General features: G+C 36.1%; 1 protein-coding gene across 7 annotated transcripts in view; it reads left to right on the forward strand.

Moving 5' to 3' along the window:
- Window positions 1-19,392, forward strand: part of LRCH1 (leucine rich repeats and calponin homology domain containing 1) — a 132,340-nt gene that overhangs the window by 93,868 nt on the left and 19,080 nt on the right. For 6 of the 7 annotated variants that reach the window (XR_008578550.1, XR_008578558.1, XR_008578577.1 and 3 more), the window contains 4 exons: window positions 800-872; window positions 12,965-13,074; window positions 17,142-17,279; window positions 19,109-19,186. Coding sequence is in view for 2 of the 7 variants with exons in the window: in XM_054836423.1 (XP_054692398.1) it covers window positions 800-872; window positions 12,965-13,074; window positions 17,142-17,279; window positions 19,109-19,186 (399 nt within the window). In the remaining 5 variants the exon portion in view is untranslated. Of the gene's footprint in view, window positions 1-799; window positions 873-3,779; window positions 3,848-12,964; window positions 13,075-17,141; window positions 17,280-19,108; window positions 19,187-19,392 lie in introns of those variants that run through there. The other variant, XM_054836513.1, reaches the window with a different exon arrangement.

The following is a 19,392-nucleotide window of genomic DNA, read 5'->3' on the forward strand; positions in this document are numbered from 1 at the left end:
AAAAGGGAAACTGTAGGGAGTTCCTTATGGCGATTTTTTCCCCTTCATATTTTCTGTGCAGAAACAGGGCTTCTCCCTCTACATTGCACCATGTAACGCATCTTCAAATTCATGAGCACCCAGCCACCTTCCACCAGTCCTGGTGATGGGACTTCCATAGTTCCTGGCTCCCCAAGGAATCACTTTTTAAATAGGATTCCCATTATGGGTTTTGGTTATAGGACTTTTTCTGTGTTACCATTGGTGGTATGATGGTAATACCTCACCTTCTCCTGTATGCTGCTAGTCCATTCTTCCTGCTGCAACTGTTGGCCTAGTTCAGGGTCAAGGGCAGTCCTGCTCTGAGGTGTATGCTTAACTTCCTCTTTTCTGCTTTTTAGGCAGAAACTCGGTGTTGCATGGAGAATACCATGCAGAATGGTAATTAATTCCATGAAAGAAATAAACTATCTAAGAAAAAACATGTCTTTTCTTTGTTTTTCTAAATGTGCTGTGCCACAAAAATGTATGTTTGATGGAAGCAAGTGATTACATGGGAGAAAACTGAGAAATAACTGAGCTTCTTTATACCTTGGGGGAATATCCTGCAGTCTTTGGTCAGAAACTTGTCTTTTCCAGAAGAGGAATAGGACGGAATTAAAAAGGGAGATTATCATAGGTTTGAGGCTATATTGTGATCAGGTTATGGTGAAGTAGTTGTAGCGTGCAAGTATTGTAACTTTTGCATTTTATACAGTCAGTTATGCTGAGATATTCTGGATGTTACTCTTACTTAGATTTATCTTCTTGAATTACACAGAACAAGGACAAAAGTCCGACAGTGTCTCCTACTACAAACACCACAATCCCTTTTGGCCTGAAGCCACGATCAGGTAATGTGGGAAAGAAAATTAACCAGTTCGTGTGTACTTTTTATTTTTACATCTGTGTTTATTAATATATGTCTGTATTTTTTTCCCTTAAGAAGGCAGTGAGGAAACATTTTCTGTACAACAGTTAGAAGAAAATTAGAACACTTTAAGTTTATAGGTTTGAATCAAGATTGAATTTGTAACAAGTATGTATTTGGTACATTATACATGGATCAGTTTTCATCTCTTACTAATAAATTCTTTTATAAAATAATATGTATGTACTTTTCAAAAATATGGGTATATGTATATAAATACACATATTTTATACGTATATGCATATATATCATCTGTGCTGACATACTGATTGAAGTATGATTTTTGCTCAACTGGTATGTAGTTTAGATTTTGTTGAATAACATGTGGGTAATTAGGCTTGTTTGGACAATGCTTATGCATTGCTCAGAAAATTGCTCATTGCAGTGAGTCTTTCAGTAGTTATGATTGTGTAAGGATCAAGCGTTATAGGAAGATTAGATGTTTACTTCAGACAGCAGCTGAGTTTAATGAATTTGCAATGCATTAAATCTGCATAACTATCAATCTTTTATCAAGCAACAGTTTGTGTATTAAATAAAAGCAACCCAAAAAACCCTTATAGATGTATTTGAGGGCTTGAATAACAGCTTCCCTTAAAAACAGGATTAGCCACAGGATTAAACTCAGTTTTTATCTTCTCTGCACTGAAGTAGTCAATATTAAGTCATCTCACATCACCTCTAAAGAATAACTGTAGGTTTTACAGTATATTTCAGTGTCATAAGACTGTAATTCTGGTTTCTTGCATTCACCACAAATGCTTTTAATCAAATGCTGGTAAACCACTACAAGCTTGTAGTTTCCATAACAAAATATCTTGGCAATAATGGCAGCAGTTTCACATTTGAATGTTTAAGAAATTGTACCCATAGATTTGTTTTTTTTTTTTAAAAAAAAAGTTTTAAAAAGCAAAGAAAATGGTGTGGAACCACCCTTTTTTCCTGAAAAGGATATTTTACATTTCTCATGTAGTTATGATATAGAGTTTGACATATCTGTTCAGTTGCATTTCTCAGTTTTTTGGACTGTTAAATTCTGGCTGTATTCTTGCGTGTCCCTGATGCTTTAGAGATGTTGTTATTTCTCTATATATTTAAAGTATGGGTTAAATAATGAGCAAATGCATCCTTCAGGATTTGGAAAAAATAAAACATTGACTAATTTTGCACAGACCAGTGGTAACATTGTAACAACACCTTTAGGAGAAAGCCAGGTGAGGGCAAACGGGCCCATGCCATCTTGCTGCTTTCACAGGATGTAGCCTGTGTTCTGCTGAGCTGCCAGTGAATTCTGCTGCTGGGAACTGGAAGCAGCATTGTGGGAGACAATACAAGACCGTGACTCTTTGTACAAGTGTTACTTTAACATGCATTTCCAAATCTTGGTGTATCAGTGTGCCAAGATGTCCTATACTTAATGACTGTAATTGATCAGGGCAAAATAGGCTAGGGAATCTTTTTTAGAGGATTTCTAGAAAGCCTAGATTGCAACAGTTGCAGTTCTTTGCAACAAATCCTAACATGATGGAAGTCCACATGTGCATAACTCCTACAGTTCTTCCCCTGTCTATATTGCTGTTGTGTATAGCATCATTAAATACCAAAGTCAGTTGATTATACTATGTTGATTTTCTGCACTGTAGCAATTCAAATTCATATATTTGAATTGCTTTGGGTATGCCAATACTACAGTGACTTCTGGTCACAGCTATGGGTTGCAGAAAACTTGATAATATGAATTTATTTTCCTTTCTATATCATACTCTATGGTCACCAACCTAGAGCCATTACTGCACAGTCTTTCACCTCATCACATCCAGTTTCAGTCATGTTACCTTGAATTTATACCGTGGTAAGGCAGGGGAATTTGGCGATAGTAAAACTTTAGGTCCAGCTTCAGATAAAAAGACAGTATATTAGCTCTGTAGCACAATGTAACAAAATGAAACCTTGCAGAGGAGTAGTGAAGCTGCATATTGTTTCCTCTCCTGCTCCCACCCTAGAATACTACTAAAAGTAGTATTGAAATTTCTTTTGCTAACATATATACTGAAAGTACTGGCATATTTGCGAATCCTGCATGTTTTTCCTGTTAAAGCTGGTTAGCTTGCCATGACTCTAGTTTCTTCACTGTATTTCTTTTAAAACTTTGTGCAAGTTTTGTGAGTTGGAACCATCCTATCGCTGTCTGAATTTCTGCTGGTTAATTATATACTGCTTTATTGCACTAAAGCTGAGCTAGCGTAGGGGTCTAGCAATTCTATGGTCCAGGAAAGTTTTTTCAGGTCAGTTTGTAGTTTATTTTAATAGCTTTTTTCATTTAAATTCTTCGTGGCCTTAGGGGAAACCTTTAAACTCGTTGGAAATGAATTTTAGCTATTTAACTTCATTAGAGCTTACACTTGAATTACTTCTGTAAATCTTCTAAATCTGAGTGCAAGATTAAAAGAACATTCAAATGTTCTAACTAAAATGTGTATATTGTGCTCTGTGGAACACAGTGGCAAATAGTCAGTGAAAATATATGCAACCATACCTCTTCTGAAATTTGAGAGTTTATTTTCACTGTGTTTATTTTCATCTATTTTGAATGAATGCTGCTTTCTATTTGACTTCACCACCCCCCCCCCCCCCTTCATTTCATAATGATTTATGTCTCTTGGAAAGATGAAAGTAAACTGTTCTAGACTTCTGGTAAGGATTCCAGTTTTTTGAAGTACACACAAATGGAAGTGCTTCCAGAGGATAAACCACAGTGGCATAAACTTATGTGTTAGTACATACTGATATGTGTTCAGGACTGAAGGTATTTTTATTTTTTGCTTTAAAGCTAGGCAAAACATTGGGAAAACTTCTATCTGATGACTGACATGGTACCCAAAGAAAATGTTTTGAAAGGTAATTAATGCATTTTGACTTCTTGACAGATTATTTTCAAGGGTCAGATGTTTACATAGAAGGTAAAACCAGTTTTTTTTAATTTTTCAGAATATTTCCTCCTGTATTTTAAGTACTGTCATAGAGTATGGGCTTCTCAAATTTGCATTAATTTTGAAAACCTTAAAAAAATTACAATCATGACAAGTTTTCTTCGAACCATAGTTTTGCTCTTGGGAAGTGCTTTGGCTCTCTGAAAAGGAATCACTCAAAATAGTTAAAAATTTAAACTCTTTGTGCTTGATTAATGAATTGATTATAATGTTCAGAGTGCTGCTAACTGTTGAAACTGAGTGTTGCAAAGTTCTTGCCACGGTATCTTTAATATGCCAGACCTTGAAGCCTGAACATCTGCTAATACATCTTGCAGTACTCAAGAATATTTTTTGGTTTTGTTCTGTGCCATTTTGAGGCCACTGTGTTTCATAGTTTCTGCTGAACAAAGTGACAGTGACACAGACAAACAAAAAAAATTGTACCTTCAGAGGCTAAAAGAAGCACTGACAAAACTCGGAATCACAAAGCAGTTGGTATTGTGAAGTGAAAAATTGTTCCCTTGCAACTGTTTCCTTAGCATAGTCTTGCTTGTGAATCCAGTGTCTTTATTTTGATAACTTGTAGAGGATTTGTAGCACAATGTTAGTGTTCGTGGACATGCTTGCCTCACTGTCTTTCAAGCTTGTTGGAATGCAGAATGATCATTAGAACTTGAGAGGTTTTTTCCTTCTTTTGAGTGCTGGTTACTGTTTTTCTAATCTCTGGATATTTATTTCTTCCATTTGTTTTTTTCCCTAACCGCATTATCTGTGTACTTTGGAAAATAATGAGAATCCTAATTGCCAGCATAATTACAGACTGTTTATCCTTTGCCATAAATCTGTATTCTGGTACCTGGTGTTGACTGCTCAGAGTTTAAGTTGGGCTAAGTCTGAGGTTCAGCTGATCTGGTGCCCCAATAGGCAGAAACAGTAAACTGGCTTTGGGAAAAGGCATGCCTGAAGAGAGCGAGCTCTTGAACAGTTGAGTATGAAGAGAAGTTTAAGGTGAAGTTTTATACAACACTGGCTGAATTATCATCAGGTTAATACAGATTCCAGAATTGTGGGAAGGAGAAAGTCTATGTGATTAAGTTCCTTATGATTATTAATTTGGAATGGTATAAAATAGGGACTTTCTGTGCTTACTGAAACTTTATCTTGGACTTTCTTCTAATATTAAATGGTTTTAGCTGCTTTTTGATCTACACAGTAATTTTAAATTGATTTAGATTTATGGTCTAGCATTTAGAGTAGAGGTAGTTTATAATCTCCAGTTTAGTTTGAGGAGCATGAATGTTGCTTGTGTGTGGGATTCAGTAGATAAAACATGGAAATGTATGTAGGAAGTATATGTAGGAAATGAGTGAGTTGGTAATTTTTGTGGCAGAAATGGTAAGGAACATTGTGATCAGATACAGGAAAAACTCATTAAGGAGTGACATCATTGTGAAGGCCAGAGAAGGAGAGAGAGAAATTCTGTGTCAGAAAATAGGAAAGTAGTGGGAAGCTTTGAAAGGATGGATGATGTGCTGAAGATAAGCAGGGAGGAGATATTTAAAGGATGTCAGTGTCCAGTTCTGAATCACTGTAGAATGGAGGTTTGAGGAAGGCTTGGGTGGAAATCCTTGCCACAATCCAGGCAGGAGACAGAAGTGCAGAGTAGATATGGTGGGCACAGAATAAAAATTTCCCTGAAGGATTTGAGGAACAAATAAGAGGTGTTGTCATGACTAGTTGAAGGAGAGAAGGCAGAATGGGTAGAGGATAGGGACTGTATTGCTGTACAAGTTTAGCTCCATAGTGAGTTGATGAGTGGTCGTGAATTGTAGGCATGACATGCTTTTACAGTCATCTGGTGGACAGTCTTCAGCCTCTGTTGCAGCTTCTATGGAAATGTGCGTTTTTGTATGCTTTAGGGAGCCCAGCTGGATCATTACTGAATTTGTGTTTGTTACAAGACTGTCTACAGTGCAGATTTTCCAAGGCTTGTGGTGCAAATTCAGGATCACCCTTCAGAGGTATTGTATCTCTGTTCTTGTCCCTGGGAAGTTTGTAAAAGTTGTGGAGGTCAGAACTTTCCTAGGGTGGTGGGCCCATTGTAGGTTTAGACTTACTGCTGGAGGAGTCAGCAAGAAATAAAAGTAGTGCTGCATGTACTATTAAGTGAATTAAAACAAAAGGAAAACATCAGTAGTGCATGCACTTACTGAACGTATTTCAACAGAATGAGAATCCAAGGGATAATGTAGTTGCTACTTATCAAAATCAGCCGGGATGTTGTAATGTACTAATATGTTCATATAGATGTGTAAATTTTCTTTGTCTTTTGGGGAGGAAGTGTTCTTGTTACATAGTTACAAAAAATAGCAAAATTCTTATTCTTGGAACTTTTCATTGCTGAAACTTCACAGCTGATATATTCACCTTCTGATTCACAGAGTCAAGGTTTTGTCAGGCTATAATGTAAAATCTATGGGTACTTTTTCTTAAAACTTGGTTGTAAACAAGTTGTGTGAAGTGCTATGGTTACAATGATGTTGCTAAGTTTAACAGCCTTAACTACGCATATAATGTATGATTTGCAAGTACTAACATGTAACTTTTCGTTCTTTTTATTCTGCACCATCTTTCATTCTTTTCTCAAAAATTATGCATTTTGTATTAATCACCTTTGAATTACATCTTTGTCATTACCATATAATCCTAATGCCATATATGAAATACTGCTGCCCCCTTTTATCCCCCCTCTGGTCCTTATACCACCATGGTTGGACTGGCTATCACTCCCCTCCAGCAGACCCATCCCTCAGTCTTCCTCCTATCTCCTTCAACACACTTACACAGGCACAAACATGGGACAACTTTAGCTACAGTATCCCATCTGAAGGAGACAGTGACAATGGTAGGTGTTCCATATATAATTTGCTTAATTTTGTGTTTTCGGAAACCTGAATATATGGCAAATCCCCCATGGGGCTAAGGATGAAAGACAGTACTCTTGAGGGGATACTTACAAGACTAAATACCTCAGAGGATGCACATTAATGTACTGTAGGAAAGTAAAGGAATGAAGAGTGTCACTATTTTCAAGTTGGCAAAACAACTTTTCCCATGATATCCACTCCAAGAACTATTTCCAATATAGGTTTATTTACTTGCTTTACTTTCAAGGGTTTATAAAAGTTGTACTCAAACAGCAGTTAATGTGGCTACTGTCTTTTGTGCATGGGGGGTTTTTTTTGATAGATACTGACTGTTAATATAAGTATCTTGCTCCCATCTGCAGTTATTGATGCAGTGCATAACTAACTAACTTAGAAGAGGAATCCATCAAGAAACTTATCTGAAACAATCAGCTAAGCAAAAATAGTGATTTCTGTCCAACAGAAACTGTTAGTAAGCTGTCAAACTTCTCTGTGCGTAGTGAAGGTCAGGTACATAAGTGGATGTTGTTACTGCTTCTTTCGTTGTGTTTTTCTCCAAGGTGTTATTGTCATAGTAGATTGAGTCTTGGCATTAATATGCAAAGCTGGCCATGTTTGGGCTATCAGAGTCATATACTGCCTTAATAGTTAAATGCCAGACAGAAGAAACAGAACCTAGACAATTAAACCCTGTATAACTATTTGATAGGCAGATGTATTTTTTTTTTTAAAGTAGGACTGTTGTTCTTGCCCTGAATTAGAAGGGTGTTTAGGTACTGGAAGGCAATGAAACTGTGAAAAGCATCACATTGAAACCAAGACCACAAATCTTGAGTGATAAATGCCAATATTTAGTTGACAACACCTACATTCTTAGTTCAGTTCATTACTTGACAATGCTTGCTATTGCCACAGTGTTCTTAATTATAAAACCATAGAAGAGAGCATATATAAGGAATCAGCTCCGTAAGGGAAATGAGTATGGAATATAAGAATTGTGGTAACGGTAAGTTGAAAAACTGAATTTAGTTCATGATGGTATGAAACTAACTTGACATTTCACTGATTAATATTCTAGTAGAGAAAAGGGAAAGCTAGAGGTACTTCTAGCAGTGCAAAATTTGATCTATGTGCATCTAGATTTGTTAGTGTTTTACTCTTCTAAATGAAATGAGCAGTATGGACTAGCATGTGCTTGTGCATTTGGAACAGATAGGTGTCTCATGTCATTCAAGTCTTAAGCCAAATGCAAATACTAGCGTTTATTACCTTGGGCTGTTCCAACAGAAAACTGCTTTTACAACTATTTTTTGATCAGGACTGTTGCCTTTCTGTTTAGAGTGTGTTATCTAAGGTGTATCTTCCTATGGTAGGAAATAAAATGGACCAGAGGCCATTCTCTGGCACTGAGGTTAGGTGGCACAGCTTGATTCAAATCCATACCTGAGCACTCTCCAGAACAGGATGGCTGCATTTAAGGTGCCTTTGGGGAATGTCCTTTGCCTGTGCTATTCCTCGAGCTATAGCAAGATGGTGTGTAAAAGAGAAGTGGGTTTGCACAGACCAAAACTGTACCAGGAAGCCACAACATTAACAGTATTGATGTGTGCAGGCCAGTGCTGAGGATCCATGCACCAGCCCTGTGTAGGTTGCTAGTAGAGGTGTAGCCTTTGATAGAGAAATGCCATGCATGAATGTAGTATGTTAATACTTCATATAATCTTTAATGTAACTATCTGGCAACAGCTTTGTAATAGAGGAGGCTAAGTCCAGAATTTCTGGGAGGTCCTGAGGCTTGGAACAGACAGGTCTCCCAAGACCATTGTGAAGGCTTTGGTTTAGTAAATGACTGTGTAATAACTCCACTGTTACTTAAATTTGGATTGAATAAATCAATCAAAGAGAAATCTAACTATAAACTTTTAGCCTGACTTCATCTCTGCCTGTCATTAGTCCAACTTTCTTTTTGTCTGTTACTTCTAGAGTCAGGTTAAATCATTTTGTTGTTTACCTGAAGGATAATGTTGTTGAACCAAGTACTCAGGACACTGAATTCCTTGATATGCTAAAAGTAGTGCACCTATGTGCATTGTAACTCAGTACAAAAATGAAAATTTTCACAAGGAAGTTTGTCCTTGACTGTGGTATGTCAAATACATATTGTGTTATTAGCTATTACACATTTAACTTGAGACTTGTACAAAATACTTTTTCAAAAAATTACTGGAGCAAGCATTATGTAATAACCTTGGTTGACCATGGGTTCAGAAAGCATAAATTTGCTATTGGAAAGAGTTAAAAATAGACCTTCAGGTCTGTGTGAGGTACGAGCTCCCCTTGCTGGAAAACGTGTGTAATGCAGAGTAGCAAGCAATACTCAGGACTCCAAAATCTTCCTGTGTTAGAACATTTTTCTTTAAATTCATTATATAACTAACATTTTTATAACTAGTGCTTTTGAGTGTGTGTGGGTTTTGTTTTGTTTCTTTAATCAATTAAACTTATTTTATTTAGAAACTTTTAATTGTAGTTTCCCACTGCCTTGAGATTAGCCTGCCTTTTTCCTCATGGTGGAATGTACATCTCATGAATAGAGTTGATTAAGTAATGTTATTTACTTCTCATTAACAGATGTTTGTAGTCTGAAATCAGAAGGAAGTAGATCTTGGGACATTCATATTGACTTAGCGAAGGCCTAAACAAAGATAGCTGTGGCCAAGCTGAATGAAGTCCATGATAATACTCTGATACATAATACTTGGAAAATTGAACATAAATATAAACTAATGCTTTTGTAGAGAATCTTTTGAAATGTTGCTGCTGCTAATAAAGCTACAGTTGGCATTTAGATGCCATTTAAATATGGCATGGTAAATATGGCTCTTCAAGCACAGTATTATTATCTAGGTAATTCATCTGTGAGAGGCAGCAAAGCTCAATTATTAGAGTTGTACAATGAACTATTTCTAAAATTAAAATCTTAAAATTTGCAACTACAGTTTTTAATGAATGTGGTAAGAGATTTTAATTTCACCTTTAAAATTTAGGAGCAGTTGCCAATAAATTGTTCTAGAATTACTAATGCAGAAATTTTAATTCAGTACAATTCTGGTGTTTAATACAAGTTCTGGGTAAGAGTTCCTGCACTTTGAAAACTTGGGAGTTGGGGTTTGTTGTTGTTGTTGTAGCCATCGTAACCTATATGATTTAGTATGTGATATGAGGAGGGCTACAAAGATGATCAGAGGCCTGGAGCACCTCTTCTATGAGGACAGGCTGAGAGAGTTGGGGTTGTTCAGCCTGGAGAAGAGAAGGCTCCAGGAAGACCTTACAGCAGCCTTCCAGTACCTGAAGGGGCCTACAAGAAATCTGGACAGGGAGTGTTTACAAGGGCATGGAGTGATAGGACAAGGGGTAATGGCCTTAAGGTGAAAGATGGTAGATATAGATTAGATATAAGGAAGAAATTCTTCACTGTGAGGGTGGTGAGACACTGGCACAGGTTGCCCAGAGAGGTTGTGGCTGCCCCCTCCCTGGAAGTGTTCAAGGCCAGGTTGGATGGGGCTTTGGGCAACCTGGTCTGGTGGAGGGTGTCCCTGCCCATGGCAGGGGGGTTGGAACTAGATGATCTTTAAGGTCCCTTCCAACCCAAACCATTCTATGATTCTATGATTTATTAAATAACATCTCAGTCTCAATTGTTCAATTTTCACCATAGATAAGTGCTTTCGTCAGAAATTTACCAATGTATTAATTAGTTTAAAATTATCTAAATTGGTAGATAATGCTTTTGAAATGGTATAGTTAAATCCAGTGTATGGATTGTTATACTTCATAACAACAGTAGTTAACAGCTGTTAACAGCTCTTAACAGCCTTTGTATGTTTGGGTAATGTGGAGTCATTGTTATACATACTCCTCACTACAAAATATTAAGCAGCACATAACTGTTGATACACTGTGCTTTGGAAACAGAGTTCTCTTCCGAGGTTGCAGTTTGCCTTCTACAAAGGTTGAATGACAACGCAACTGTGGACCTATTGCATCTGAAGGCATGGATCTGCTAGTCTCACCTTATGTATGGGAGTTCAGCACAGTGAATGTTCTTTATGATTTGTGCACCTGTGTGTAGATCCTTCTAAATGGTGACACTGGTGAAGCTATGTAGTCCACATGGAGAGGGGAACTGAGCTGCAGGTGGTATCTGTAGTTCTGTCCTGCATGTTCCCTCTGGGATGCTCTCCCAGTGGGATTTCTGATGACGTTAAAAAGGATAAAGCTTACTAACATAAAACCGTAATATTTAGGTGTTCTTTTTAAAAGCAGTTTTGTTTAACAAATAGCCTTTAATATGACATTTCCTAAAATTACTGATTTAACAGCAGTGTAGCAAATTTTAGTTGCCTGTGAAAAGTTAAAACGATGACTGTGTGAGTCAAGTAGTGGAAGGAAGCAAGTTTAGTAACTGCCCATAGTTTTTTCTGTCTTAATGCCTCATATAAGTAACCTAGGGATATGCAAGGAGTTTGTTGCCTTAAGCTTCCTTTTTTAGTAAATAAGGGAAAGAGCTACTGCCTGTTGGCTGAACTGCATTAGGTGGCGTCTGTCCATCCCTTTGGCTAGAGAAGTAGCTTAGATTATTAATTTCGTTACTTAACCAACCTGCGTACAGTTTGGTGAGATTCCTCGTGACTAGACTTGTCTGAGATTTCAAAGTATTTCTTGTACAGAAACTTTGTCTTGTTTGTCTGAGCCCTAGATGTCAGAGGGTACAATTTTGTATGTTGATGCTGAACTGATTTGGGGGCTTTGTTAAACAGTTTACCTTTGGTCAGAACGTAGATGAAATTTCCTTATACCAGGAGTACAGTTTTTTAATTTGTTAGGTATTTTGAGGACTGATTTTTAAAATTCAGTCTGTTACCCAGATCACAACCTAAATAAAATGACCGACGTCACAATTTTTAGTGGAACATCAGAATTACTGTGATTACACCCATGTGTACCTTTTCTTACAGTCAACAATAATTCATCATTTTTTCACTCCTCTAGTAGATGCTATTGGCAATTCATACACTTCCAATTCTCTGATCTGCCTTTTAGGAAACAAAAGACTCCTTTCTTCTATCCTGCCACTTATTGACCTGGAAATTATCCTCCCTTTAATAGCCTTAAATTAACAAAATTGAGACTGAGCAGTAGCTGTATGTAAAAACTGAGATGTTGTACTTTCCACCCAATTAATTGGTACTTAGGGTGTCATGTTGCATCAGGAGGAGAGAGGTGGGAAAGTAATAATACAAAATGCTTCTTTCTTTTAAGCAGTATCATTTTCCATAACAATCAAGTTGGCCTATCATTTGAGTGGCAAACAGGTGACAGTTGCATTTTGAGCGTACATCTTGTCCTTCCAGACCATTCAAAACAGTCATTGATCACAAAAAAAAGGAAGTGGAGAGGTGCATATATGCAGAGATTTCATGTAGTTATTTCAAGGAACTATCTGTGGACAAAGTGATACAGTTGACAGAACTATGATTGGTGGGAGTACTGCAAAGAGTTTGTGCAATGCTACATTTGCAATACAACTTTTTAATGTAGGCAGGCTCACTGAATGGCTGAGTCTGCCTACATTAGTCTTTAGTGGGTGGGTGAGGTTTTTCTTTTTTTAGTATAACCTTATCTAGTAAGCAGTTTGTCCTGTTTAGGAAGATGCTTGTCACAGCTTGTTACACAGTTCAGCATCTTGTAGGAGAGGGTTCTGCTTAAAAGATTAAGAAGTGTTTCCTGTCATGTTAGATACAAAGTTTTGTACAATTCAGAATCTCTAAGGGACAGTGCTGGTGCTTAATCATCTGACAAAACTTGCCTGTTGAGATTAGGATATGGTTGAAAAATTATCCACTCCATTGACAGTGCATGACGCTGTTCCGAGCAATATCCAGAAATACCCATTTATGATTGTAATCCAAGATCAGATTTTTCTGTCCTCCTGAGGACAAAATTTTTTAACAGTTTTTGCTGGAGGCAGCGCCAAAAGATTTTTGTTTAATTTAGAAATTAATAAATCAAGGTGTTCATTTTTAAACTAAAATCTGTCTCTTTTAAAATCATAGTGTTCTTAAGGCCACAAAGAAATTTGGAATCGATAGACCCACAATTTACAATTCGAAGGAAAATGGAGCAGATGAGAGAAGAGAGAGAGCTTGTGGAACAGCTACGTGAGGTATGTGTTGGTAGAATTAATTTGTGCTAATAGAATGTATTTTTTAATTTTTCTTTGGGAAAGTTGTCTCAGTAGGAGAATACTAAAAAGGTTAAACGAGGCAATATTACTGCTGCAAATCACATTGATGAGACTATTCCTGAAGTGCTTTATCACGGTCAGACGTCTGTACTTCAGGAAAGGTTTTATAAAAATGGGAAATAATCATGCGAATTACCTGTATGACATATAGTTAAACAGCATGTCTTCTACTAGTGGAATTAAGAATTTATTTAATTTCATCAGAAAGAATGAAGTGATCACTTAAGAGGTAGAGAGGATTAGAAACTATTTCCTAACAGCTGGAGAAGTCTTCAGTCTAGTAAGTAAAAGGTGCAATGAAATCTATGAGATAAAGCTGAAGTTTGAAACCTTTTTATTTAAATCAGATAAGTAATGCTTGAAACAACTTTCCTAGAAGTGAAATGAATATTTAATCACTTGAAGATCTGAATATACAAGATGTTTTCCTGATATATTGTCTTGAATATAGAAGCTAGAGCCTGATGCAAAAATTGCTTTATATGATTGCATAGGGTCAGTGTTACAAAGCTAATACCTACGTAGTGCTGCTTCTGTGACACCTATTTGTGTCAAAAAGCAAAAAAGATGACAGCCTTTGCCGCAGGAATGTTAAGAGCCTGAACCTGTCAAGGTTTCCAGTCATGTCATGTTACCAACAGAAGAGATGTTATCGTTGCGCTCCTAAACGCAGTACAAATCCTGAAAGTGTGGTAGTTGACTTTGTTATCACAACCAAATACAAGATTATTTGTTCTTATGTCATTAGCTTCATGGAACTACTAATTCAAAAGTTATTCATTTATTTTAAATAACATGGTTTGTATTATTTAATTTTAAAGCAAGAGAGTTAACTTTTTTCTCCTTACCAAATAGTGTTTAAAAGGCGGCTTGGTTAATGTAGAACTATGAAGACTTTTAGATCTTCATTCTCTTACCTCAGACCCTCACCTGCTTTAAGTCTGGATTAATCTTACTTTGTCTTGCAGAATTTTTGAACAGAACAGATCTTGTTGGAGATTCAGCGTAGTTGATTGAATGTAGTATATTACCAGTTCTAAACTTGCATGGTGCCAAAAGGACAAGATGCACGAATTAGATGAGGCAGACTTCTGGTAGTGGAGAAGAAAATGGAAGTAGCAGTAATAAACTGCAGTAGGATGTAGTTCTTCTGAGCATAGTGTAGTCAGCAGCGTCAGTGTGACTTTTTGCATTTCTTTTAAGAGTTACCACAAGCATGTAGCAAGTCCCCAAGTAATTGTTCCTAAAAATAATGACCTCAAGGTTCCTGCCTTGTGCATTAGTTCAGCTAATCCTCACCGTGAAAAGTAGAACAAGGTCATTCACCATATCAGGCATGATCATTGAGACTTACTAAGGATCTCTCTACACTGTATTAGTATTAGGTATTACAAGTAATACTGGTTTAATGTGTTATTGACCTTCAGCTCCATGCACTGTCCTTCTTTGCCCTCACCCTGAAGCACTGTGTCCTGAAATGAAAGTTCTGTTGTCTCTTGTGAGAAGTTTGATTACAAGTCAAGGAGTGGTGACAGAAGCTAGAAGATTGGCCCTGTTTGAAAGCACATAGTGAGATTTTTCAAATTAATAAAGTTTACTCTGGTATGTTGGGTCCTTTAGTGAAAAAGCAACCTCCAGACCATCTCATTATATACTGTACAAGAAAATAGCTCAGAACATGTAAGTCATTAAATTCTTACTTATTGAATAAACATATCTGTTAGTAGATTTTGCTTTTGAATTGTTTCATGGTGTGTTGGAATTTAGTGAGGCTCCACAGAACCTGCAGTCTTAACCAAGTTGGGCCCTGAACAAGAAGGAACAACTGTTAGAATAGTCAGGTTCCTTATTTAGATCTAAATACACAGTTACCTTTAGCTCAGCCATTTCACCTGAGCCATATATAGTAAGAACATTGGTGTTTCTTCCATACATTCCCCCCTTTTCTTTAGAATGGTGTGTTTTTACAGAAATTGTTCAATTTCATAAAACTTTTCTGTCGGAGGTATACTTCCTTTTCCTCCATTTGAGCCATTTGATTTTGGCTACATCCACGGTCACTTCAGACAGTTGTCATTTCAAGAGTGATTCACCACTACTTCTTGAGCAATAGAGAAAATACTGGTTGATTTTTGTCACTCAAAGGGTAAGCTTTTGATGTTTTTGACATACTAAGTGGAACAAATTGTTTGCTGCTGTAGTATGGGTGATTTTGAAGGAGAGCAGTTCTTCAATGGTGATGAAATTGAAAGAGAATTGATCCACTTCATTAAGTCTTCAATTTTAATTAAATCTAGTCTCAAACCATGAACTGGCATTGAAATAGTGTTGTAGGTGTACTGTGCTCATTTAAAAAAAAGCATCCTGATCTATACTTGAGTTGTCTCCCAACAGGCAAATCACTTTTTAAGAGAAGGAATTTTTAATTCATTAATTTCCATAACCTGTTTGTAACGTATTTGGAAAAAAAAGTCTCAAAATGTATTCTTAATGTATAACTTTCTGTACATATCTCATATACCAAAAATGTTTTCAAATGTATGAATTAATCCAAGGTGAAAGCAAAACATGTTAGTCCATGTGATGCACTCCCTCATTTAGCACTTGTGAGACCATAGATGCAAGTACTTGAGTAGTGTGTCTAGTAAAATAAAAACTGGGAAAATATAATAAAACCCCAGAGTGAGTTCAGTGGAGGCTACTTTGTGGTGAGGGCACCCAAACAAAGGATGTATGAGGAGGAAACTAAGAGCTGAATTTCTTTCACTTGGAGAAAAGAATACTGAGAATATCATATGACTGTCCTCAGCGGCCCGAAGGGTAGTAATAGAGATGATAAAGCCAGGCTTTTCAAAGATGCACAGTGAGAATGAGGAGCAGTGGCACAAATTGCAGAGAAAGAAATTTCAAGTAACTATAAGGAGAAAATTCTTTGCAATAAGGGTGGTGAAACACTGAACGAAGTTGCCTGGAGATGTTGTGGAATCTCCTTCCTTGCAGATATCCAGAACTTAACTAACCAAGGCGCTGATCTCATTTCGAATTTGTTAGAGCAGGTGACCTTCAGAAATCCCTTCCAACCTATATTCTCCTTTGATTCTAAAGAGAATAATCTATTTTCATCTAAAACACTCAGCATAGATAGAAGTAATGTATTTATAGAGAATAATGACATTAACAAGGTTCAACTAAGAATAAGAAATATCTATTTTAAGATAAAGGAATCTCTGAGAGTTAATCTAAGAGTTATCTCTAAGTGTAGTGTTGAAATGTTTTTCAAGATTGGAGCGCAATTTAGGAAACTTGTCATATGTAACAAGCTTATTTTAGGGTTTGTTGAGGTTTTTTTCTAGAAAATTATCAAATATTTTCAAAGTATTTTATTTTCCAATATCAAATTCTTTTCAATGAGACTTCAGTTTTACTTAACAAGTATCCAAAAATTCTCATTTAAATTTGAACGTTTTGCTTTGCCTTACCTGTCTTTCTGATCACTCTAATGCTTCCTAAGTAATTTTTAAGCTACTAGAGAAAGATTGCCTTTTACTCTCTGCTTGTACAGTGATTAACACAATGCAGTTCTGATTTAAAGTGCTGCTGATAAAAAAAATTTGAGATGCGTAAGTAGAAGACTTGAGGGAATGGTGAAAGGAAGGAGCCACATGTAGTGCAGTCACATGGTTAATTGCATGTATATGTGTGTTTATATGTATATATAAAAATAAATGCATATTATGACAGCAGCATTTGAAGTATTGAGGTCTTTTAAAGAAGTTTACGCAATTCAGTGGCAAACATAAGGTAGAGGGGGGTTTTTTTTAGTTTTTAAAGAAATGTTTATATAAAGCTAGTGTGTTTCTTGGTGAACCAAAAACTCCAAAAGTAGCTATTTGTCTACAGCAAGGGAGAAGATGAGAATATATATTCCCTTTTTTTCCCCTTCATCTGTTTCTATATTAAAGTGTGTATGTGTTCTCCATTTGCAGAACATTGAAACAAGACTAAAGATTTGTTTGCCTGAAGACTTGGGGTCTGCTCTGATGGATGGTGTAGTTCTCTGCCACTTAGTAAATCATGTTCGTCCTCGGTCTGTAGGAAGTATTCATGTACCTTCACCAGCAGTTGTAAGTTGAATGTTTCTGGTTACATTGGGGTGGCGGGGAGGAATGTTTAAAAAAATTACTGTTTTATTTCCAAATTATATTCGGTTACATCAAACAGGTTGCTGTTCAATGAATGTTCCTTACTGTTAGGAGCAATGTTTACATTATTACAAATTCAAATGTTCACAAATGTTTCTATATTTTATAGTGTTTCTATATATATAGTGTATATATGTGTGTATATATACACACGCACATCTATATGTGAATAAAATTATCCTACCTCTTTGATGTAGCAACAGATTTTTTTCATACTGGCCTTTTTTTTCAGTACACTATAAAATTCTATGATTACAGGATTTTATTATAGGCAACCCTTTTAAATAGAAAAGTAGCCCCTTGCTTATTGATTGAAGAAATATGAGGTTATCTTTAGCAATGTCTGGCTCAGCAGATGTCATGTAACTAAACAGCACTTATTAGCATCTTCTTCCTGTTGGGTTAAGTGTAGAAATTATTCCTTTTACCTGCAGACAGAATGGAATAGAAACATGTGCTGTCATGGTTTAATATTGGCTTGCCAAACCTAATGACCTGAAGTTTTAAGGACATAAAATCTATGTAATCTCTGTGTGTGCATTTCTCGAGACTTAATTTTCTTAGTATTCTATTTATTTATTGATGTGTCTTTTTTGGTCAGATGTTTGTTCCAGATTTCTGATACCAGTCTGGTTCTGAAGAGGTTTTGTATGTTTTTAGACTATCTGCCTTTTTTTATATAAGTATTGGTAAATATTTGCCATGTACGGCCTGATACTTGATTCTGAGAATAGCATGTGGATTTCAGAGCCAATCTATAAGAACTTCCAAGAAGACAGATGTTAAGAGAAAGACATTTTCTCAGATGCTCTAGTGGAGTTTCTTTTACTGTTGCTTAGGTTTAAATTATTTCTGTCTCTGATAAAAATTTGAAATTGCCAAAATATGCAAACTCAAATTTCTGGGACAAAAACTTAAATTTTGTTGCAGAGTTTTTTTAAAGATAAAAATCTTGTGGTGTTTTCTATAACAAAAAGCAAATATTTTAAATCCATTTTCATTTTGTTTCAACTTTATATTGATGATCTTCTCTTGGTTGAAACAGCCTTCAAATTACTTTAGCCTAGAAAATAGTTCTTTAAAGTCCCTGCTACTATAATGAATTCTTGGTTTAAGTGGATATTCGGGAATTAACGTTATTTCACATGTTGCTTGGAAAAAGTAAAAGAATGAGTTGTTGGGAGTTTTTTTGTAATGTGATATTTCTGTAACTATTTGCTGAATAGTCCAGAGTGAGACAAATTATGGAAGTGTTTCAAATTCTACACTAATAGGAAATTTCTTCTTCAGAGACATTAAAATTGTGTATAATTACTATACATTTGTGAGTACATAAAATATTTTAAAAGTAAGAACCTGTTAATTACAGTTAAGTCTGTTCCCGTGATATATATTGAAATCCTTCATCAGTTTACTTGCTGTCCAAAAAAAGCAATGTCGTCTATCACAAATTATTGTGAGAGGCGGGTTTTAGAACCTCACAAGCTGGAGGTGAACAAGTAGAGATCTATATGTGCTGGTGACTTTAATAACTAAGTAAAAGCACATGGGATCCACAACTTACTCAGATTGTGTTTGTAGGCATGATGTTTTTAGAGTGGTAAAAAAAAAAGTTGAGCAGTTTTATGCTTGTTTTCAGGAGAAATACGGATATGGTGCATTGGTACAAGAATAATGCAATATATGAATTTATTGACTGAATCAATGTTAGTGACTTCTTTTGCCAGAAACTGTTTTTCTTGTTTTTACAGCCTAAACTTAGTATGGCTAAATGCAGGAGAAATGTGGAAAACTTTCTGGATGCCTGTAGAAAACTGGGGATACCAGAGGTAATTTAATTAAGTCTGTCATTTCTAGATGATCAAAAATGCAAAACACATGGATTACTTTAAAGCTGAAGGATACCGTTATGAACTACTGTTTTTCAGCCATAAATACATAAAATTAAAAAAATTGATTTAAATAATGTGATTTAATACTACTTTAGTGCATTTAAGTGGCTCGTGTCATAGCACTTAAGAATTGCAACTTTTGT

Source organism: Grus americana, chromosome 1, assembly GCF_028858705.1.
Source record: "Grus americana isolate bGruAme1 chromosome 1, bGruAme1.mat, whole genome shotgun sequence".
NCBI lineage: Eukaryota > Metazoa > Chordata > Aves > Gruiformes > Gruidae > Grus > Grus americana.